At 36.0% G+C, this 23441-nt stretch overlaps 2 protein-coding genes across 3 annotated transcripts in view; both read right to left on the bottom strand.

Annotated features, from left to right (window-relative positions):
- The window catches only part of LOC149827355 (ABC transporter B family member 11-like), a 96577-nt gene extending 74053 nt beyond the window's left edge, over positions 1 to 22524 (bottom strand). Inside the window, exon 1 of the mRNA XM_090019308.1 lies at positions 22456 to 22524. The gene's annotated coding sequence lies outside the window, so the exon portion shown is untranslated. The remainder of the gene's footprint in view (positions 1 to 22455) is intronic.
- LOC149827356 (ABC transporter B family member 11-like) lies at positions 14519 to 22518 on the bottom strand. Of its 2 annotated transcripts, XM_090019306.1 has the most exons (13): positions 22456 to 22518; positions 21187 to 21547; positions 20823 to 20877; positions 20444 to 20619; positions 18928 to 19149; positions 18387 to 18625; positions 17770 to 18295; positions 17411 to 17684; positions 16641 to 17310; positions 16317 to 16545; positions 15897 to 16163; positions 15519 to 15782; positions 14519 to 15257 (listed from the first exon to the last, which is right to left on the bottom strand). In XM_090019306.1, the coding sequence occupies exons 2-13, from the start codon at positions 21439 to 21441 to the stop codon at positions 14613 to 14615; spliced, it is 3822 nt and encodes a 1273-aa protein (XP_089875432.1). In that variant the 5' UTR covers positions 21442 to 21547; positions 22456 to 22518; the 3' UTR covers positions 14519 to 14612. The 2 variants fall into 2 exon arrangements, with proteins under 2 accessions (XP_089875432.1, XP_089875433.1); XM_090019307.1 differs by lacking the exon at positions 22456 to 22518 and having other exon boundaries at positions 21187 to 22246.
- Positions 22525 to 23441: the final 917 nt, after the last annotated feature.

The following is a 23441-nucleotide window of genomic DNA, read 5'->3' as shown; positions in this document are numbered from 1 at the left end:
TATTTGGTGCATGTTTTATTATGAAGTGTTTTAAGTAATACATGATGCACCATTTATGATACAATGTGAGTGCTCTACCCGTGTGGTCAAGTGTGTTGGATCCAGATAATGGATTTAGTGTAACCATAACAGTCTCACAATGGAATCCAAGGAGCTATACAATGATGGGCTCGTAACTCACAAGAAACTCACAACATATGCATTGAAAATGCATTAAATATATACTTGATTAGGAATGTAAACACCAAGGGAGGTTAAATTGATTCATGCACATACGCTATGTAAGAGAGATATAGTATGAAGGATCCCCTTGACGCAGGCCATTTACGAGATCTCGCACTTTGCACACCCTCGATCCAAATTCCAATACCCTCAAGTAAAAGTTTTGGGGAGAAGAAAAAACTTCTTCCAGGACAGGTGGCACCAGCCATTTCTCTAATCCAAATTTCTAACAAACATGAAAGAGTTATAACATGACTTGTTTTTTTCTCAGTTTGGCATGTTTTTATGGAAAAACAAATATATATAGTGTGAATATTGATTGGGGTGGAGGGTGGCAGAATTGACATTATGGTTTTTTAATTCAATTAACCCCTACTGTATAGGGATTGAGCTAGGGTTTGTTAAAATCGTGTCACCATGGGCATAACCTACCTTCTTGTGGCTCACCCATTAGATATTTGTATCCCTACGTTTTGCTTAAACTCTTTTTTTTTTTTTGATGGGCAAGTTGGGTGACACCCTCCGTGGGATTCGAACCCGAGACCCCTCTATTATGACAATCCTCCATGGAACTAAAAAGTTCTATTCATGTACTCTTTTGAGGCCTTTTCTTCCCCTTGGTAATAATAGGTAGGTAAATTCTTTTCCTTAGATCTATATTTGAGGGGTTCCAGACTCGTACAACTGAGCAGTCCAACTGTTTTTTTAACATCATAATTTACCATATCAAGCATAATAAAATTGACTAAAGATCTATCCCATTTTTTTCTCATATTAGCCATATAAAATAACCTGAAAAGTTTTAATTTAATTACAATAGCTTCAAACTTTAATTTGGATCAATAATCAGCTTCATCTCTTCTCACATTCACAGAAGAATGAAGCATAGATCAATGTTGTCAGAGTTGACTTGAATGGACCGATTCAGACCGAATCGGTCCAAAGGGCGATTAAAAAGGAGGCCATTTCAGGGTTGATTCAACTAATATTTTTAATATTTATTTAATATTTTTTAAGAGGGTTAGAATTTTTACTATTTTAAGTATTTTTTATTTTTAAATGACATGCCATTCTATGATTACCGATTCACAAGCGATTAGTTTCGATTCAGAGGTTTTTTTGAGAAACCGATTCACCCACTGAACTTGTTTTAACAACACTGGCATAGATACCTCCCTATGTTAGAGTTTTCTGAAAATTATTTCTCAGTTTAGTCTAAAAATTCATATAGATTCTTTGAAAATGGCTTTTTCAATAAGAAGAAAAGAAAAGACAGTCTTTGAAAAACATTTCTTCCACAAGAAAAAAAGCATTTACTTGGGATCTGATATTGCACCGATGTTCAATTCCTTAGTGAATAAACTCTATTAAACCACATTTGATAGCATCAGTTCTCAAATCCCAGGTTGACTAACACGTGAATAAATGGCAAATGTATAGAAAACCTTCATAAGACAAAAACCAAAAATCTGAAATACATCATTTTTTTACCATCTATGCATGGGATCCATGCCTCATCAGTGCCTCCCCACGCCACATCAAATCTTTGGATTCTAAACCAGAGGTCATCAAACGCACCCTTATGTAAGTATATTCCCAGTTTTAATTCAAATTATTGAATTTTGTAAAACACGCTAATATCCCTTGTAAATGAGTCAATCGGAGTACATGGGCTTATAAGATTGTTAATAATCAAAGTGTAAAACCCATGGGCTTATAAGTCCCAAACTAACACCCGTTGTGGGAGGGAGGCTTATGCTCACCCGGTTCTATAAAGAGCCCTCACGGTGAATTTCTCTGCCCTACCAAACGAGAGAATCAAGAGTGGGCTTATAAGATAGTCCCCAACTAACACCCGTCGTGGGAGGGAGAGGGAGTGTAAACACCTCAAATTTTTCACCTTCATTCACAAGCCCTTTTCTTTGCCACTGAAGCCCACTCTCAGTAGCCTTTAGGGGACCAACTGGTCGACATCTGAGCCATGGTTGTTCATAGCCCAAATCTTACAACAAATTTCAATACTTTATCTCACAATAAAAATTCAATCCTCATTTTGGCTCAATCTCAATTATCAGTTCTCATCCTCAAATGAGAATTTACAATCCTTTATGTCTGTCAGGGTTCAGGATTCCAAGTCTCTCATCCAGGGTTTATATTTTATGTATCATTGCATATCACTGCATGTATTTGGCATATCATCTCATATCATTTCTTCGCATTATATGTCATTGCATCTCATTTTCGAGATCCAGTACTTCTATTTTTCAAAATATTTAATCCAGATTCGATTTTAAAACTTTTCTTTTAAAATTAATTCCAAATACCTGGGTTTTAAATCAACATTTTGTCATTTGTTAACCCATAGGATCTTATATTCCTTTATTTCAAAATATTTTCTTTACAAAACGATCTAAATTCATTTTAAAATCAATTTTTAACTAATCTCAGTTCTCAGATGAGATTCTTTCATTCCTCAAAATTTTTAAATTTTCAGAGTCCTAGTCAGATCGGGACTCGATCTTTTTACTTTTTAAACCTCTTCAAAATTCTATTTTGATTTTAAACCAGAAGAAGTCTTATCCCTTGTCCATTCTTTTCATTTTGGCAAAAATCTCAAAGTCCCAGTCAGACTAGGACTCTTTTTCAGAGTTTTCTTCGGATCAGGATTCTACCTTTTATTTTTATCTCTTTTCGAGAAAACCTTTCAAAAACCTTTTATTTTGGCCAAAAATTTAGAGTTTCAGTTGGACTAGGACTCTGTCCCAGAGTTTTAATCGAATTAGGACTCTTCCCTAGAGTCCTAGTCGGATCCAAACTCTGAACCTGACTTCAACTTCTATCTTATTTTCACCTATTTTCTAAAATTCTATCATTTGTTTTCTAGAAAACCCTAAATTTTAAGAGTTTTAATCGAATTAGGACTCTGTCCCAGAGTCTCAGTTGGATCAGGACTCTAATTCTGATTTCAATTTTCGTCTTGTTTTCACTTTTTTCATGAAAAGCTCTCAAAATCTTCTTGTCTGTTTTCAAAAAAATCAAAATTTCTAGAGTTTTAGTCGAATTAGGACTCTGACTCAGAGTCCTGATCGGATCAGGACTCTGTTCTGATTTTTGTTTTAACTCTCATTTCCACTTGTTTTTAAAACCTTTTCGCCAGTTTTTTGAAAAAATCCAGTTTTGTAGAGTTTTAGTCAACTTAGGACTCTATTTCAAGAGTTTTAGTTGAACTAGGGCTTTAACCCTAATTTTGTTTTTCAGCTCATTTTATCAAATTCTGAGAAAACCTTTTAAAATTCCTTTATTTATCTTTAAAAAATGTTAGAGATTCACTCGGATCAGGACTCTATCTTAGAGTCCCAGTTGATTAGGACTCTGACCCTGGTCTCATATTTTGTTTATTTTTACCAATTTTTGAAAAGATCTTTTAAAACCTCTTCATTTTCTTTCAAAAAACCAAAAAATAAAGAGTTTCGAAATCTTAGGACTCTATCCCAGAGTCCTAATCGGGTCAGGACTCCATTTTGAATCTTATTTCCACTTTCAATTTCATTTGTTTTGAAAATCTTTTCATTCATCCTTTAAAAATTAGTCCATTCGCAGAGTCCCAATTGATTTAGGACTCTATTTCAGAGTTTTGATTGATTTAGAACTCTAATTCTGCCCGCTTTTTTTGACTTATTTTCACTCATTTTGAGAAAATCTTTAAAAAAACCTCTTAATTTGGCTTTTAAAAACCTAAATTTTATAGTTTTAGTTGGTTTAAGACTCTAGTCTAGAGTTTTAGTTCACTTAGGACTCTATTTTTAAAACTTTTGATTTTCATTCGGTGATTTGTACTCTATTTTGAAACCATTTTCAGTCTTTATTTTAACTTTTTCCAAAACCCTGATGTGAGGCCCACTCAATTGGCGCCACATCTGGAGGAGTCTTGATCCATTCAGGACTCTGATGGACTCAAAATTTCCAATTTCAAAACCAATTTCATTCTAAATCATTTTCAAGTTTTAAATCATTTTTGAAAAAAAATCAAGTGGGGCCCACTCTGGGTGGTGCCATATTTGAAAGTGTTAGGGTTAGCTTAGGGTTATTCAGTGTCCTAATTAGGTTAGGAGTTTGAAAAGGTCCAAATTAATTTTTAAAACTTCATTTTACTTTAGCATTTTTAAAAAACATTTTTAACTTTTGAATTTAAGCCTTTAAAAAACTAAATGTGAGCCCAGAAAGGTTGGCACCACATTTGGATTGATTTAGGGTTTAATTAGGACTTAGGTAGATTAGGTAGAGTTAGGGTTAGGTTAGGAGTTTTCAAAAACCACCCCCCTTAGTTGGTTTTAGATAGGATTTTGAAAAAGTCAAAGAGGGCATTAATTAGCCCTAATTAAGTGGGATTTCAAGCGGCTATAAAAGGGGACCCAAAGGGGGTTGTTTTTCATAATTTCTCTCATTCTCACTCTCTCAAAAAATCATGCTCTCCTCTCTCCCACAACCTCCTCCTCCATTGGAACCACTCTAAGGTAAGGTTTTCTTCTTTTTCTTTTATCTTTTTTAGTGTTTTTCATGATTATTTCATGTATTTTACCATTATCGCCCCATCTAAGCATGCTCCTCCTTATTTTTTTTACTTAAACCATATGCTCCATGATCCAAGAATCTGATCTAATACTGTATTAGAGTGTTTTCATGTTTTTAATACATTGGAATAGATTAGAATCATATTTTTTATGTTTATGCCAAAGAAAAGAGGAGATACGTAAGAAGGTAGGCGTTGCACCCATTGAAAATAAGATGAGAGAGAATCGTTTACGCTGGTTTGGACATATTCGATGAAGGCCTAATGATGCTCCAGTTAGAAGGATGGAGAAATAGGAAAATATATTAGTTAAAAGAGGTCGGGGTAGGCCTAGGAAGACATGGATGGAGGTGATAGGAAAGGATATGAATGCTTTGAACCTCACCGAGGACATGGCATTGGATAGAAATGAATGGAGGAGAAGGATTCATGTGGAAGACCCAGAATGTTTTTCTTTGTTGGTTCATATCGCCGACCCCAATTGTTTTGGGATGAAGGCGTAGTTGTTGTTGTTGTATGCCAAAGAAAAGAGGAGATTTGACCCCTCTATGGATCGAACCCCTCTTTTAAGGGCTAAATCAAAATTTATTTCATGCTTCCTAATTTTTTTTTCAAGCATGTGCATGAATATTTCCATGATTTTGATACGTTGAAGCATGCCTAATAGCCTTAGTTTCATTTTTTTTTTGTTATTTACCATGCTTAAATTGAATTTATTTCATGTAATGGAATGTTAGTTGTCTATCTTGATTTCTAGCCATCTGTTTCTCTATTTTTTTTGTCTATTTATGTTCATCATAAAAATCTAATTTTTTTATGTTAGAATTATCTGTTTGTCTTATATTTTAAATAAAAAAATTGGGTTTTTTAACGGTCAGTAACCCTGTTAAACAAATATAAGTTGAGAGCTTTCTCTGCAGGCTATCAAACTGGACACAAAATCAAGGATGACTTGTCCCTATTATCCCTCCTAAACGGGAACTGTTTTGCAAAACCCACAAAAACCAAAGTTATTTTTCTATATGTCTACTATTTACTCTGAATTTTTCATAATTGTTGAAGTCTGTTTGATTCCCTTTTCTGATTTAATACTGTGGCTGGTACAGAACCCAGGTTCTGTAACAGACCTGTTTTTAAAAATAAACCCTGACTTCCCAAAGTCACTCAGCCCTAACCCTGAGGTTTTTTTTAATGTTTTAAGTCTTGATAAAACCATTGAGATGTCTAGAATCGTTTTCCCAAATTTGGAAAAATATTGAAGACTTTTAGACTCTGAAACATCAAAAATATCAGAATCTATTCAACAACCCTATTTCCTGCTTTGAAAATTTTTATCTTCAATGTTTCAGTCATAAATGAAGTTTTATAAATTACTTTTCAACTCTGTAAATTTCATCTGATTCCTAGAGATGTCAGGGATCTTTATCCTCAATATTAGCTCCATTTGAGATTTTTTTAACCCTTTTTCGCCAAAACACTGAAACTGGTTTTCCCCCTTTCTTTATTTTTATCAAAAATTCAATTATTTTTATAAATATCTTATTTTCTTAATTTTCCCCAAAAGTATGCATAATTTATAGATTCTAGAATGTTCCTAAGGCTATTAAGAGTCTTCAGACCAGTTTTGAGATTTTTCTAAACTCATTTTGCATGTCATTCATGTGTTTTATTAAAAACATTTCTTTGAAAAGTCTAAAAACAAGGGCAAAATCGTTATTTTCATTTAATATTTTTAATTTTGAGCAAAACTTTAATATTTCAATATTTCAAACATGTTCTTAAACATGTCAACTACCTTTACAATCAATTTTATCAATTTTGAATGCCCTAAATTAAAGATATTTCAAATTTGTCTTAGAAAAACCCTGATTTCAAGGCCATAGTCTTGTTTTCAGGAGTATTTTGGTCATTTTTGCCCCAGTTTCGAAATTCAATCTTTCAAATTAAGTTGATTTTCATATCTTATTCAATCATACATGCATTCAACAGTGTATTTCATAAATTTTCATTTAAGCAAGCTTTGAAAAGGCTTATATCTGGATAAATCCATCAATTTCTAGATATTGTTGGATAAATCTGGAAAAGCCAACATTTTTGCCAATAACAAGTTTGCTAGTTTTTCAGGGATATCCAATACTGTATTTTATTTATTTTCATTTATTTTCTTTTAATTATTGATGTAAAATGTAAATATAAATTTGGAATAAGAATTTATAATTCTGCTTAGGTTAGGGTTGCATGGCATATAGTTTAAACTTTGATATATAACTGTTATGCTTGTCATTTATGCACATATTTCAATTTCACCATGGTCTACATGAATGGCACGCACACTAGCTTATAAGAAGTTAATAAACTTGATTGAGTTTGTATTTATGGCCATAGTCAGAATACGAACAAAATCCAGATTTATCATCTTCTTTTAAGTCACAATCGACCTACACTCTTAGGCTATCTTCAAAAACCATTGCATATTTCAAAGTTTTCTAAACATTTTTCTCCTTTTAGAATCAAATGTGTTATATTCAATCCATATCTGTAGCCATAGTCAGGGATATGAGGCGAATTTACTTCGTTGAAGTTCTATAAGGCACCTAAAATTCCTTTTTCAAATAATTTTCTCAAAATGTCTTCAAAAAGAATATTTTCATAAAATAGCATTCATGCATTATCTAGGTTATAGTGCATCAGAAAAAGGATTTCACATGGCTACACACTCCTCTTTTGATCAAATCAAGAATTTCATTTCAAGAAAATCGATTTCTCAAAGTTATCCTGAAATTTCTTCAGAAATTGATTTTTCTCAAAACATTAAGGTTTCCTTTTCATTAAAAATGATTTTCAAGGGATTTCCAAATGCTTTTCTAAATCCCAAAATCAATTTTCCAAGTTCCAATAACTTCTTAATTTTAAAATTTAAAGAAATCAACTTTTCTCAAAGTCATTTGTATTTCCCCAGAAATTGATTTTCTCAAAACATCAAAATTCCTCATAAATCAAATTTCCTTTTCTTCATAAATGTTTTCCAAATGAAATTCACGATTTCCAATCATCTATTTTCCAATATTTGAAGCATGCATCATGTTTTTCAATCTGCATTTTCAGAAATTCATAGCACATGCCTGATTCTTTGTGCATTTAGGAAATAGAACATCGATTTAGACAAGTTGAGCAAAGCAAAACACTAGATTGATCCTTGGTTCAATTACCCCTGGTTATGGTGTCAGGAACGGTTGAACTTTGTACCAATAGGCAAGTTCCATTCTTCAAAATTATCCTACATTTTAAAACGGAGGCGAGTTATTTTCAAAATCTTTTTCAAAGGTCAATTTGACTTGTAAAAGTAAAATTTTGCGATGATAACAGGGAGGCTTATCCTCACCCGATTCTATAAAGAGCCCACACGGTGAACTTCCTTGCCCTACCAAACGAGAGAATCAAGAGAGAGTTTGAAAGTGACAAAGAGGGCGAGAGGAGAGTCATTGGACCACCACCATCGGGAGGAACCACCACCTGCAAGTACGCCCTCTCTTATTTTTTTTCTACTTTTTTTAGAAGGCTGGCAACCATGGTTGCTTGTATTGTAACAAAGAGGGAGATATAGAGAGAGTGATTTCAAAGAAGGGGAGAGAGAGAGTGAGAGAAAAAAAGGGAGGAAACCAACAACAGAGGTTGCTAGCAACCTCAACCATCAGCAAGTAGAGTCAACAGAGCCAACTTGGTTTGGGAGTGAACCAAACTGAGTCAGGTCTGTAGGACTCAAAGGAGTCGGTCTATGTGAGACTCAAATCGACCCAAAAAAAAGAAAAGGGATGAGGGGTTTCTTGGCCGATCGAACTGGTCCGAACTGAACTAGACCAACTCGGTTTGACCAAACCGATCTGGGTGTGAACCTATACCGGGTTGGGTCTGACTAAGACCGACTCAGTTTGGGTCAGTCAAGATCGAGTCTGGTCAACGAGTCTCAAACCCAATTGGTCAACGAATCAGACCGAGTAGGGTTTGACAAAGTCTCGGTTATATTTTTAGGTATTGATTAAACTGGATCAGACCAGGTTTGGGTCCAGTTCGATCTAGTTAACCTAGACCAATCCAAGTTGAACCAGATCCAGACAGAACTGAGTTTGAATCTAGTATGGAGCTGGATGAATCAATCTTGAATTCATATTACAATTGAATCTAAATTTAATTCGAAACTATTTGGATCAATTCTAGATCCAATATATAACTAGATATCGATCTAGTCTATAGCCGAATGAGTCAGTTTTAGATCCATATCAAAATTCGGTCTGGATTCAGTTTATCACTACTGGATCCAGATCAAAATTGGATCTGAACCCAATTTATAATTTATTATTGAACTAGTTTGATATGGATCCACACATGTCAATAAGCGAATCCATTATAAATTTTTGGGAATTCAATTGAGTTTGAACCCAAACCCAGTTGGGTCTGGACTAGGTTCAGTAAACTTAGTATTTTAAACTCAAACTTAACCTGTTTTGACATAGGATGAGTTGGATCAAATTATAAAGTTGAAATAACCAAATTACTCTTGTGTGTACCCAATATCCAATTAAGTAAAATGATCATAACTTCACACCCAATCTCAAAATTGAGTGAAGTTTGATTCGTTGAAGTCATATTGCAGAGGAAAATCTTTGTGTTTTATGGTTACCAAACAAGGATCAAAATTGAGGTCTGAGAGATCACCTTGTTAGGATGCTTGTTGTTATCAGATAATGATTATCTATCCTCATTTGGAAATCTCGGATATCTATTTCCATTCTTTATCTTTTCCTTTTTAGCTTATCTTCCTTCTTGGTCATTTCCTAAAATTAAGGATCTGACTCCTTTATGTATTTGTAAAATGGAAGAGACGATAATAAGAGAAAAGGCACAACAAGCTCCTTCATCGTGGATGTAGGCTACATGTCGAACCACGTTACATTTTGTCCTCTTTATTTTAACATGGTATCAAAGCGAGGTTAGTCGTGATTCAAGCTTCATTACGGTTGTTGCTCATTTCTGCTTATTCGATGGCTAGTGAATCAAGTGTGTCTGGATCCAACCATGGAAGTCAAAATACAAATCTGAGTAAAGGCCGCTCAGATCATCAATAGAGCATCAATACTTTGAAAATCACCACTCACCTTTTGAACGACACCAACTACTTAAGTTGGGCAAAGGTTGCTCGCCTCTTTCTCAGCAGTCAATCCAAATTTGGATATGTCAATGGCAAAATCTAGCCATCACTGAATCCAACTATGATGATTGGGTTTCATTCAATGATCAGGTCATGGGATGGCTTCTCAACTCCATAGAACCCCATATTGCCAACTCCTTATTCTAAGAAACCACAAAAGAGGTATGGGACTCTCTTTACGAACTTTATGGCAAACAAAATACTGCTGCTCGTGTTTACCAACTCCAACAAGAAATTTCGAAATGCGTTAGAGATGACAAACAAATTCATATTTAATTGAGTATATTAAAAGGATTATGGGATGAGCTCGTGCGGTACAAGCCAACAACTTCTGATCCAAATGTTTACAAACAAGGTCTTGAAGAAGATAAAATATTCAAAGTGTTGGCCGGTCTAGGAGACAACTTTGAAGGCCTTCGAAGTCAGATCTTAATGACTAATCCTTTACCCGGTTATAATGTTGTTTGTCAAGCCATTCAACATGAGGATGCTAGGCGAAAAGTCATGAACACAAATTCAAAAACCGAAACTGAAGAAGAAATTGAAGAGAAAGTAATTCTTCAAACTCAAAACTACAAAAGGGATTTTTTTGAGGACCAACAAAGAGCCGATTACAAACAAGAATCAAGGAACCGTACCAGACCTAGTTGCAGCCACTATAAAAAACTTGGACACATTCGTGAAAAATGTTGGGAAATCGTGGGAAGGCCAAATCGGGATAAACAAAGTACAAAAAAATCAGAAAGTGCAAATTTTGTTACTAAGAAAGAGTTAGAGAATTTTTTTCAAAAATTCTCTAAGACCAACCTCATCACCACTCAATCGGCTAACAAGATGGAAGGTAATAATTTAGCCCTGTTTGCAAATTTTGATAAACCTAAATGGATTGTCGATTCTGGTGCTACTGATCATATGACCAATATACCTTCAAGGCTCAATGATCTATGCAAGATCAACAACAAACATGTTTACACGGTCGATGGATCTCCCATAGCCATTGAAGGAATCGACAATACTAATTTTTTCTTGCAAAATAGAAAATCAGATGTTTTATATATTCCTAGTTTATCTGCCAGCTTGATATTTGTAAGCAAACTTACCAAGACATACAACTGCCTTGCTATTTTTTCTCCAAAGGATGTGATTTTTCAGGAACTAGGAACAAAGAAGTAGATTGGTAGAGGATTGGAACACAATGGTTTGTATTTTTTGGAAAATTTCCATTCTAATTTTTTGATTACTAAAAATCAGCACAAAGTATATCGACAATGACACTCACATCTTGGGCACATATCAGATCAGGTGTTGAACAAGATGGTTCCATATCTTCATTTTGATGGGAGAGATTGTGATGCATGTGAGCTGTCTAAATCCACCAGGTTGTTGTTTCATGTATCTGAAAGTAGATCATCATCTATATTTGATTTAGTACACTCTGATGTGTGGGGACATGCGCCCATTGATTCTCATAATGGTTATCGATATTATGTTACTTTCATTAAAGATAAAACTAGAACTACTTGGCTTTATTTCCTTAGAAACAAGAATAAAGTTGTTACAGTTTTTGAAAATTTCTTCAACCTGGTTTATACTCAATTCAATATTAAAATCAAATGCTTGTGGTTAGATAATGGTGGAGAATATGTCAATGAGGTGCTTCATAACTTTATGAACAACCATGGAATTTTGCCTCAAAACACTTGTGCAGGGACTCCCCAACAAAATGGAACAACGAAAAGGAAAAACAAACAATTACTCAACATTGCTCGTTTTCTGTTGTTTCATATGAATGTCCCTCTCAAATTCTGGATGAAAGCCATTGCCACAGCTTGCTACTTGACCAACGGTATCCCTAACTCCAGTCTAGATAATCAGGTACCTTTGGAATTGTTGTACAAATGACCTATTTCTATCAGACACCTTAAAACCTTCGAGTGTAAGTGCTATGTTCACATACAAGCGGCCCGTAGAAACAAATTAGAAGAGCCACCAAGTGCATATTTCTTGGGTATTCATGATCAAAAAAGGGGTACAAGTGCTACAATCCTGTCACACAAAAAATGATAATATCCAGGGATATAAAATTTTTTGAAGAAGAACCATTCTTTCAAAATTCCAACAAGGGGGAGTTTGCCATGCCTAAAAACTATGACCAATCCGAACACACCCATATATGTCCTATGTTTTCGATCCAAGATAAATCTACTCTAAGTGAGGATCGAAATGAAGTCGAACTTGATACTACTCAAACCGAATCCAATATTGATCAAACTCTTGAACCAGACCAAAACCAAACCGAGTCTTCATTAAGGAGATCTATCCGCCCTAGTAGACCACCAAACTATCTTAGAGACTACCAAACCTATATTGTGTCTACTAGCAAGTATCCTATCAACAATTTTATATCCATTTCCAACTTATCCAAACCTTATCAATATTATATCCTCAATACCTATACCCAACATGAACCTACTAAATTTGAAGAAGCCAACAAAGACCCTAGATGAAGAATAGCCATGTCAGCTCTCCAAAAGAACAAAACGTGGAAACTGGTCCATTTACCAAAAGTAAAGAAGGTTGTAGGGTGTTGATGGATTTATCAGATAAAATACAACAGTGATAACAGTGTTGAACGATACAAGACTCGCTTAGTTGCAAAGGGGTACACACAATAGGAGGGAATTGACTACAATGAAACATTTGCTCCAGTAACAAAAATGAATTCAGTAAGGACTCTTCTCTCAATTTCTTCTAACAAAAACTGGAGCCTTATGCAGCTTGATGTCAAAAATGTTTTCCTTCACGGAGACCTCGAAGAAGAAGTCTACATGGAAATTCCGCAAGGAATAAAAAATAAACAAGGATATGTTTGCAAATTAGAAAAATCTTTATATGGAGTGAAACAATCCCCTCATGCATGGTTTTCAAAATTAAGTGAGGCACTTGTTAAACTTGGTTTAAAACAAAGCATGTCAGATTACACCATGTTCACCACCCAAAATGATTCTAAAACCACTATTTTACTGGTCTATGTTGACGATATTATCATGGCAGGTGATGATAAACACTTTATGAGAAAGGTAAAACAACAGTTGAATAACCAATTTGAAAATAAAGATTTAGGAAAGTTGAGATATTTTTTTGGGAATTGAAGTGACACATTCAGAAAAAGGCATTTTTATTTGTCAAAGTAAATATGTTCTTGATCTTTTGAAAGAAACAAGGATGCTCAAAGCCAAACCTGCAGAAACTCCTCTGAAAATAAACTGCAAGCTTCAAATTGATGATGAAAAAAAAGTTGACAAAGAAAGATACCAAAAATTGGTTGGTAAATTTATTTACTTGACCATGACTAGACCTGACATCACATATGTCGTGAGTCTAGTCAGTCAATTTATGCATGACCCACGTTCAACTCATGTTGAAACTATTCAAAGAATCTTGAGATACTTAAAAGGAAGTCCTGGTAAAGGTGTGATGTTCAAAAGAAACCAGTCTCTTACTTTGATGGGATATGCATATGCAGACTGGGCTGAAAACCCAAATGACAGACAATCTACTTCAGGTTATTGTACCTTTGTAGGTGGTAACCTCATTACATGAAAGAGCAAAAGGCAGGGAGTTGTGGTCAGATCGAGTGCAGAAGCCGAATACAGGTCTATGACATTGTGCATATGTGAAATTGTATGGTTAAAAGCCCTTTTGAAAGACATGGGAGTAGAAACTCAAAATCCAATTGAACTAAAAAGTGACAATATGACAATTATATATATTGGAGCAAATCCTGTGCATCATGAACGAACAAAACACATAGAATTGGAATGTCACTTTATCAGAGAGAAAATTCAAGCTGGGATAATAAAAACTCCTCATGTCACAAGTGGAGATCAACTTGCAAATATATTTACCAAATCTCTAAGCAGTGAAAAGCACAAGAATATTATAAGCAAGTTGGAGCAGATCGATATCTGCACACCAACTTGAGGAAAAATTTGTTAGGATGCTTGATGTTATTAGATAAGGATTATCCATCCTCATTTGGAAATCTTGGATATCTACTTCCATTCTTTATCTTTTCCTTTTTAGCTTGTCTTCCTTCTTGGTCATTTCCTAAAATTAAGGATATGACTCATTTTATGTATACCTAAAATGAAAGAGAGGGTAATAAGAGAAAAAGCACGTCAAGCTCCTTTATCGTAAATGTAGGTTACATGCTGAACCACGTTACATGTTGTCTTCTTTATTTTAACACCTCAAAAAAATATTTTGATAATTTTATTAAAATATAAATAATATACGTGTATTAATATTGACATATTTGTGTAACGATCAAATTCTATTATTAGAGTCATCTATGGGCACAACACCCTCTCTAGAACATTATTTACAATGCTTAAAGTTGCAGTTCTCAAAGAAATACACTACACTCACTTCTAAACCTATTCTTTGACACAAAAATACTGCCTACTAGTTATTAATTACATATCAACAAACAAAACCATAATAGAAAAAAAAAACGATGGATGAATAATCATTGAGCTCAACAGTAGATTGCACACACAACTCTATCTAACCACACGAAAGAATTACAATACAGAGACAAATAGCTATATTTCAACTAGCACTCATATGGAGTGCCACTAATGATGCGTAGATCCCATTTTTCATGCCGATGAGTGTCTCATGCCTGCCCTTCTCTGCAATCACACCATCCTTGACCACAGCAATCAAATCTGCACCTTGAATTGTTGAGAGACGATGAGCAACAACAACGGTCGATCTGTTCACCATTACTCTGTCCAATGCTTCCTGAACAACACGTTCTGACTCCGCATCTAGAGCAGAAGTAGCCTCATCAAGCAGAAGGATTTTGGGGTCCTTGATAATTGCCCTTGCGATGGCTATTCGTTGCTTCTGTCCTCCTGATAATTGAACACCACGCTCTCCGACACTTGTATCATATCCCTGTGGCAGCCCAGAGATGAACTGATGTGCATTTGCTGCTTGTGCAGCTGCAATGATCTCCTCTTCGGTGACAGCCCCTTGCTTCCCGTATGCTATGTTAGCATGGATTGTGTCGTTGAATAAAACTGGTTCCTGACTAACCAGCCCCATTTGTTGCCTCAACCATTTCAACTGAAACTTTTGAATTTCCACACCATCGAGCAATATGTGCCCCGAATCTGGATTGTAGAACCTCTCCAGTAGAGATATGACAGTTGATTTCCCACTACCACTCTCTCCAACCAGAGCAACAGTCTGTCAAAATGACAATTTCAAGTTAAAATATGTCTGTAGGTCTAAAGCTGTAACATTTCATGCATCAAATACAGAAGCACCAGCTATTAAAAATCCACTAGAAACGAGGGCCCATCTGTACTTTATCAGAAGAAATTACATATGTATGTATAATGCGTTTGTAGAGACTGAGAATGCAAGCACACAACAAAATAAAAATTCAAGGTTCATGTTCTGATGAATATACTTGACTAATGACATGGCTAAATGGCTGATTTGTACCTTTCCAGAAGATACACTAAGACATAGGTCTCTGAATATCTCCACAGCTGGCCTAGTTGGATATCTAAAAGTAACATGTTGGAACTCAATATCTCCCTTTATGCTAGGAAGTGTGACACCTGCATCATTGCTTGCATCAATTTTTGATTTTCGATCAACAATTCCAAATATCGAGGCTGCAGAATCCTTTGCTTTTCCTGTGTCTGGTGCCAAAGCACTTGTTTGTGAAATACCAGTTGCAGCCATTGTCAGAGCAAAGAAAACCTGGGAAAAAGGATTCACAATGTCACTTTCTCTAGAAGGAAGAAGAAAACACGGTCATGCTGGAGAGAATGGAAATTAATGCAAAGATGAGATTCTCTTGCACGTCTCACATACCCTGAAAACTTTACCAAATGTTGTCTTTCCATCCTCTACGAGACGAGCACCAGCGTAAAAGCTTACCGCATAAGCACAAAAAAGAACAAAGAAAGAGAAACCAAATCCAACACCGCTAATGAGTCCTTGTCGAATTCCATGTTTCCTAGGTGCCTCACATTTTTCTTTGTAAAGATCCATCACCCGCTTTTCAGAACAGAAAGAAGCAACTGTGCGGATGCTACTGACAGCATCATTTGCAACTTGACTTGCCTCCTCATACATCACCTATAATAGTCAATATATTGCATATTATCAACAAACATAACCATAATTAGGATTAGCTGCAAATTCTAACTAGCAATGCTATCCTCTACGACAAAATTATTGCTGCAAGTGAAGAAATAACACCAAATTTTACGTCACTAGAGAATCAACAACCTTAGCATCTGCACTAAACCCTTCCAAAAACTTTATCTGAACAAAAGCTTGTATGCCAATCAAGGGAACCAATGCCAATACTATAAGTGATAATTGCCAGTTCGCCACAAATGAAACCACAAGTGCTGCCACAAGAGTTGCAATATTTTGTACTACCAAAGATAGTGCATCACCAACAAGGCTTCTCACTGTCGCGGCATCTGCTGATAATCTTGCACCAATGGCCCCACTAACGAAACAAAGAAGAGGGTGAGAAGAATTACTATTAAGGTAAAACATGATTTTCAGAATCTCACAAAGGATGATTTTTGCTAGTCCACATACCTTGAATTTGCAGCATCATCAAACCAGCTGATTTCTTGGTAAATTACCCTCTCAAATGACATAGCTCGAATTCGTTTGACAAGTCTAGCACCAGCGACTCCAAAAAAATATGTCTGTATAGGTGCAGCAAACAAAGCAATGGCTCCCAGCACCAAAAACATTAGGGACCAGAAATTAGCATCCTTCCGGAGCTTATGTGGTGGTTCAAAGAATGTTTTTATGATGCTTGCGATCAAGACTCCAAACACTGGGAATATGACACCATGTATTGCGGCAGCAATGCAACCTAGCAACAAAATAGGAAGCTCTGGCTTGTTTAAGTATGCAAGACGGCGTACTGAAGCTTTCTTCTTGGCCTTTCTAGAGGTATCACCACCTTCAACATCATCTAGAATGAGGCCGCTGTCACGACCATCAACAGTGCCAGGCAAGCCTAATGATTTTGAGGAAGATTGCCTACTACCTCGACCAAATGAAGATCCTCTGCTTATGGATTGTTTAAAAGAATGCTGTTTGCTCCCAGATCTACTTGAGATCTTATTAGATTCTGAATTCACTTCAACTTCATCAACATCTACAGTTGTCACTTGTTCCACTTGATTTATTTCTTGCAGACGAATGAGTTGAGAATATGGCCCTTCTGGATTTTTTGTTAACTCCAAATGAGAACCTGTTTAGATAAACCAAAGTTTCACTGAAAGTTAGAAACCTTAAATATGCCCCTTCTTTTTCAAATTGAACAATTAAATTTAGAAAAACTTCAGACATGCCTTGCTCAACAATTTGGCCACGGTGCACTACAGCTATGAGATCAGCATTTCTTATTGTGCTTAAGCGATGTGCTACAACAATTGTGGTCCTGCCAACCATGATCTTTGACAAAGCATCTTGTACTATACGTTCAGATTCTGCATCCAATGCACTTGTTGCTTCATCAAGTAAAAGAATCCGCGGGTTCTTTAAGATTGCTCTTGCAATAGCTATCCTCTGTTTTTGTCCACCAGATAGTTGTGTTCCATGTTCACCAACCATTGTGTCAAGACCCTGTGACATGGATAAGTTAGTATTCAAGGTCAAGAATGTATGCGATAGCCTTTGAAAAGGGAACCTGATTGATAAAATTGATTACCTGAGGCAACTTATCTATGAACTTTGAAGCATTTGCAAGCTCGGAAGCTATCTTGATTTCTTCTAGTGTTGCGCCAGCTTTTCCATATGAAATATTTTCTTTTATAGTTGTTGCAAATAGAACAGGCTCTTGACTTACAAGCCCAATTTTTTCTCTGATCCACCCAAGATGAAGTTTCTTCAAATTAACTCCATCTATTAGCACCTCACCAGCTTGAGGATCATAGAACCTTTCCACCAGACTGACCACTGTTGACTTCCCACTACCACTCTCTCCAACTAGAGCTGCAGTTGTGCCACTTGGCACATGTAATGAAAAACCAGAAAATATTACCACATCAGGCCTTGCTGGGTAACTGAAATGGATGCCTTTCAGTTCAATATCTCCATTTATATTTTCTAGTACAATTCCACTCTTATCATATGCATCAATCTCAGGCTTCCTTTCAATTGTCTCAAACATCTTGTAAGCTGCTGCTCTCCCAGCTGCAAATGCAGTTACAGAGGGAGAAGCCTGGCCAAGGGACCTGTTTGAGCATGCCAAATACATACTGTTAATAATGAAAGAGAAGTTTGTAATACTTTTCAGCATCAATGTGCTATGCAGCGATAACTTACAATCCTCCTGTCAAAACGGCAAACATCGTATTGATCACCTGTCCACCTGTGTATCCTTTGTCTACAATCAGCTTTGAACCATACCAAAGAGACAGTGCAAAAGTGGCAAAAAAGATTAGCATGACAGCTCCCATCCCTAAACCTGTAGCTGACCCTTGTTTAATGGTGGCCAGATATGCAGTTCTTAGTGACTTGTTATATTTTGACATAGCTTCCTTTTCTCCTGTAAATGATGCAACCTGTTGACATGGTAGAACCAAATTAGCTTCCAAATGGTCACCAAAATGTTTTAAGAAAAAAATTTCTAAACAGAAAGCAAAAGTAAACTTCCAAATATATTTAATTGACATTATATTTTTAAACCATATCAAGGATATCTTGAACATATAAGCAACGAGAACTATAATTTCTGATTCATGGATAAATTGAGGACATGTTTCAATATGTCAAAGATGTGTTGCAAAATTTGCATTACAATGTATAGAAATGAAATGAGATACCCAACTTCATAATTTCTGTAGATAAAGTGCAAACTGCCTACCATTCTAATCGATCCAACTGTTTGTTCAACTACAATGCCAGCATCAACATAAGCTGATTGTCCACGGGAAGAAAGTTTAGATATAAACATGGACATGGCTCCACCAGCAATGGCTAATAGAGGAATTGATGACAGCATTACAAGAGTAAGAAGCCATCCCTTGATAAATGCGATCACGAAGCCACCAAAGAATGTGGAGATAAGCTGTATAAACTTCCCGACCTGAAAATCAAAAGAAAAGCATACCATAAGTAGAAGAAAGAACTGCGCTAACAAAAAAAGTTATGATTTCTGTTGAGCTTCTACATCTGAAAGTTATGAAACTTCAGAATGTCGATTACGATCATTTAGCAAGAACAAGGACACTTGTGTCATTAGATTACTAATCAAACTGAATTAATTTGACCTTGGATGAATTATCATCATCGAATGTGACGAGAATGCAATCCAGTTTAAAAGATATCAGAAATAGCAGGGAGGGTGTTTTTAGGTGTGCATGGGTTTGTGTAATAGAGAACTGCTGTTCAGGTTCTCTGATTCTTTCCACCCTATTCTTCTCACCTTTGCTATATCCATTTTGCATATCCATTTTGCACCAGCTGTACTTTGCCTACCAATTTTATAGAGGGAAACTACCACATGCTGCAGAGGCCGTTTGGCTACCTGGTTATAGACAACAATTGGCACTGTAACTGATCTACACTGGGACAGGACCAATACCAATTCACTCAAGGGAGGGTGATCCAAGACACTCTGACCTGCTACAGTTTCAACTCAGGCTGTTCCCAGACCAATCAGCATGAAACTTTGGCTGCAAAGTCGGATCAACAACTTCTGTGAGAGAACCTGGGTATTTCACCTGCAGTTGCATGCCAATCTAGAGGACTTCAAACCGCGATTAGTGCTTATGCTGCTACTTTCTGCTCTACGCTTGCCAACAAGCTGGGAAGTGGGGATTGGATGTGCTTTAGGTGCAAGGTGATTGAGCTTCATGCCGAGGCTGGTGACCCTAGGCTGATCAGTTTCTTTGGATTCATTAGGATTGAGAACCAAGTTTGTGATTTTATTTTTATCTTTTCTGTTTAATGATTCTCTCATGTTGACAGGGCGATCACTCGTCAGTCGTCACCCTGTGAACTGTCCATTCTATGCTTAACTCTTCCAGTTTGAAATAAAATTTTCTTTCAGTTCAGAAAAAAAGACATCATAAATAGTGAGAACCTAACAAACACCCAATAGAGCCAGGATCAATGTCAAACACATTGAACAATTATATGAAATCTTAAAAAATTGTTTCTTACTATAGGATACAAAATGAATCAGGGAATCTTTCCATAAAAAAAATCAGGGATGCAATTCCATCCAGTGAATTTAACACAAAAGAAATCCCAGTTAACATATTTTGTCAATTTTTCCTACATGATTGCCTAGAGAAGGAATCAGCAAATTTTACCATGATGTTAATCCTAAAAAATTATATCATTCTTCTGAACAGATAATATGAAATGCATCTCACCTTCTCACCCATTGCATCTTGGATGAGGATGGTATCCCCTGACATTCTCCCAATCACTTCTCCTGTGTTTGTCTCCGTGTCAAAGAATGCAATGTCCTGCCTGAGTATGTTACTTAGATACAAACCCCTGATACGAGAGGCCTGCCTTTCTCCAGTAATCACCCAACATGTGACCTCTGCCAATTTTGATGAAAAGAATAGTTTAAGATGCTACAAATACACAGTTGGTTATATAGAGAAACATCACCACAACGCATTTCATCAGCAACAATTTAATACATGCACACATCTATCATGAAAAAGAATCCCATATATAAAGCAGATTCACAGTAACTAAATGAATCACTTCAGTTATGTAACACAAGGATGATGCACTCACGTAAAAACGATACGATGGCTGAGCCGATGGCCAAGTATACAAATTTAAGCGCAACCTGAAACCACAGCAGCAAAACGTTAGTCTCTCATAAGCTGAACAATGGAAAGGAAGAGTACACGAAAATAACCAAACTGAACATTTATTTATGCAAATCTAAATATCCATGAAACCCTTGTAAATATCTCAAATGATAACGACAAAAGAAACACAAAACCACCACCATATTAGAACAAAGAAAACAGTCAATAACCATTTTCAAAGCCTCAAAGGAAACTAAATATAAAGCACATGAAAAGATCTATGTTGTTAACTAGTGCAATTATTGCAAATTAACTCAATTACTAGGACGAATTACAAACTTTACCTTGGATACCACATGGACCACATCTCCCTGGTTGGATTCTCCAAATGAATTGATGAGCTGCCCAAAAAGAACAGTCATAAGGGGCATAGCCAACCCATTGCCAATGGCTGCGATCGTTCCCACCGTCATCAGAGCAACATCCAGCGGGTCTGCAAAGGCAAACAACTTGTGGAAGGGGACAGAAGCAACTTTCCCATTTCCACCCTCTCCACCATTCCCTCTATGCTGAACACCATCACCATCTTCCTTGGTCATGCTTTTTTCCTTCTTGGAACTCTCTAAAAGCAATCAGTCCTCGTCAATACCCCAACAAAAATGATCCCTTGATAGTTGATTGTTTTTATGAAATAAAACCTGCAATCTGCAGGGAGAGACAATAAACAAAACAATATACTGAAATAAACAAAAACTATACAGCATGTTTGATCGACTCATAAGCTTTACAAGTATTACCATAAAAATTTTCAATCAAGAAAAAAATAATCATTGCATATAAAATCTAGAAATTGATCTTCAGCCATCAAGTTAGAGCACTCCAAAAGATTCAAACACAAGCAAAGCAGAACCAAAAAGAGAAGATTGAATAGAAACAAAATTTAGATCGTGGGTGCTAATAGAAACAGGTTGTTTTCCTTTTTTTTTATTGAAGGAACACGTTGTTGGGACCATCTAACCTTGGTTTCAAAGAAATTACAAAACGAGAAAAATCAAAACAACAAAAAAAATACAAATTAATAAAAATTAACAACCAAGTCCCATAGCCACAAAGCAGTAAACAGCTACCTTTCACGAAGATCAACATTTCTGTCAAGAAGATTCGAAATAATTGCTCCAACTGTTTATACAAACATATCCAGATTCATAACACACACACACACACACACACACACACACAGAGAGAGAGAGAGAGAGAGGTTTTATATTCTTGAAACAAATATGAACTAAGAAAAATAAAAAGAGAAATTAATCAATCGACCAACTATGAAATAAGAAAAGAAAAAGCAGGAGTCTGATCAAACATAGAACTTTCACGCAGAGAGAGAGAGAGAGAGAGAGAGAGGGGACGGTTTTATATTCTTGGAAACAACTCACAGAGAAATAAGAAGAAAAAAAACAAGAGCTTAATCACATATATATAAATCAAGATGGTTTTGCATTCTTGGAATAAACCACCAACTATGTAAAAGTGAAATACAAAAAAGAAAAGAAAAAGCAGGAGCTTGATCAAACGTACAGCTTTCTCTTTAAAAAAAAAAAAATCAAACGTACAGCTCTAATGCAAAGGCAGCCACTTCCAACAATATGGGATCCAACTTCCGAAGAAGGGAATGCAACCATCGGCAGATGCAACCCAACCATATAAACAGGAGTGGAGTTGGCGGTGTGGGCACTGTGGGTGGGCCCCTACTGGGCGGCTTTGGATCACCTTAGGACCACTTTTGAACTGATGTGCTACCGTACATTTCTCATCCTATAAGTCCACTTTTGGTTATTTATTACAACAGTAAAATCCTAACATATCTATTTTGATTTTTTAAGTTTTCAAGGGAGCCTTTAAATCTGTCAGCAGAACACATTCGTCCCCCCGCGTCCGCGTTCTTATGCAAACACTGTAAGCTCAAACGGGCAGGACAATCTTGAAAAAGCGTTCCTATGACACAAGAAAATGAAAATGGAAAAGATCCTTCCAATGTTTAACCGATTTGGCAGCAAATCCAGCTATGGAATTTCTGACCAACAAACAGTCATGTTCAGACTTTTTGCTCTGTGCAGATTCAGGATATCTGCGCAGGATGTGGCCATCTATGTCAGAAAGACGGGTACAACCAGCATGCAACACAAATCTTTTAAGTTGTAGACTAATAAAAGTTATTTTTTATATTTTAATATTTGAAGATGTACTTTTAAAATATTAAGAATGTGAAAATAGTTTTCATGTCTCAATGTCCGTCTTTGTGTTTGTGTGTCATCGCCCCGTAAAAAATGACGTGTTAGTAACAAATATTGGAGAAATTTATAAAAAATATCATACAAATATTAGAAAATTGTGTGGTTCTACATACGCTAAATCACACATCGTAAATCTATCTTAGATTCAGGCCCGATTCATGTGGTCTAATCAGGATGGGCCCTTTGGTATCTCAAATGGTATAAAACACTATGTGGAAAAACCTCTCTTATCTAAAACTCTATAATGGGTTGAATTGAGACAAAGTTCTAAATGAATTAGGTTATAATCTTCAAACCTTATATTA

Source organism: Nuphar pumila, chromosome 10 (assembly GCF_984573655.1).
Source record: "Nuphar pumila chromosome 10, dmNupPumi1.hap1.1, whole genome shotgun sequence".
In the NCBI taxonomy this organism is placed as follows: Eukaryota; Viridiplantae; Streptophyta; class Magnoliopsida; order Nymphaeales; family Nymphaeaceae; genus Nuphar; species Nuphar pumila.
Note: the sequence above shows the minus strand (reverse complement) of the source record. Positions and strands in the feature narration are given on the sequence as shown.

Bases quoted from the DNA above. Each gene is read 5' to 3' on its own strand.
- LOC149827356 (XM_090019306.1), bottom strand. From the start codon at position 21,441: ATGACCAAGGAAGATGGTGATGGTGTTCAGCATAGAGGGAATGGTGGA. The intron at 20,878-21,186 runs GTAAAGTTTGTA...CTGTGGTTTCAG, and splicing joins TGGTCCATGTGGTATCCAAG to GTTGCGCTTAAATTTGTATA. The intron at 17,685-17,769 runs GTAATCAATTTT...TCCATGTCACAG, and splicing joins TCATAGATAAGTTGCCTCAG to GGTCTTGACACAATGGTTGG.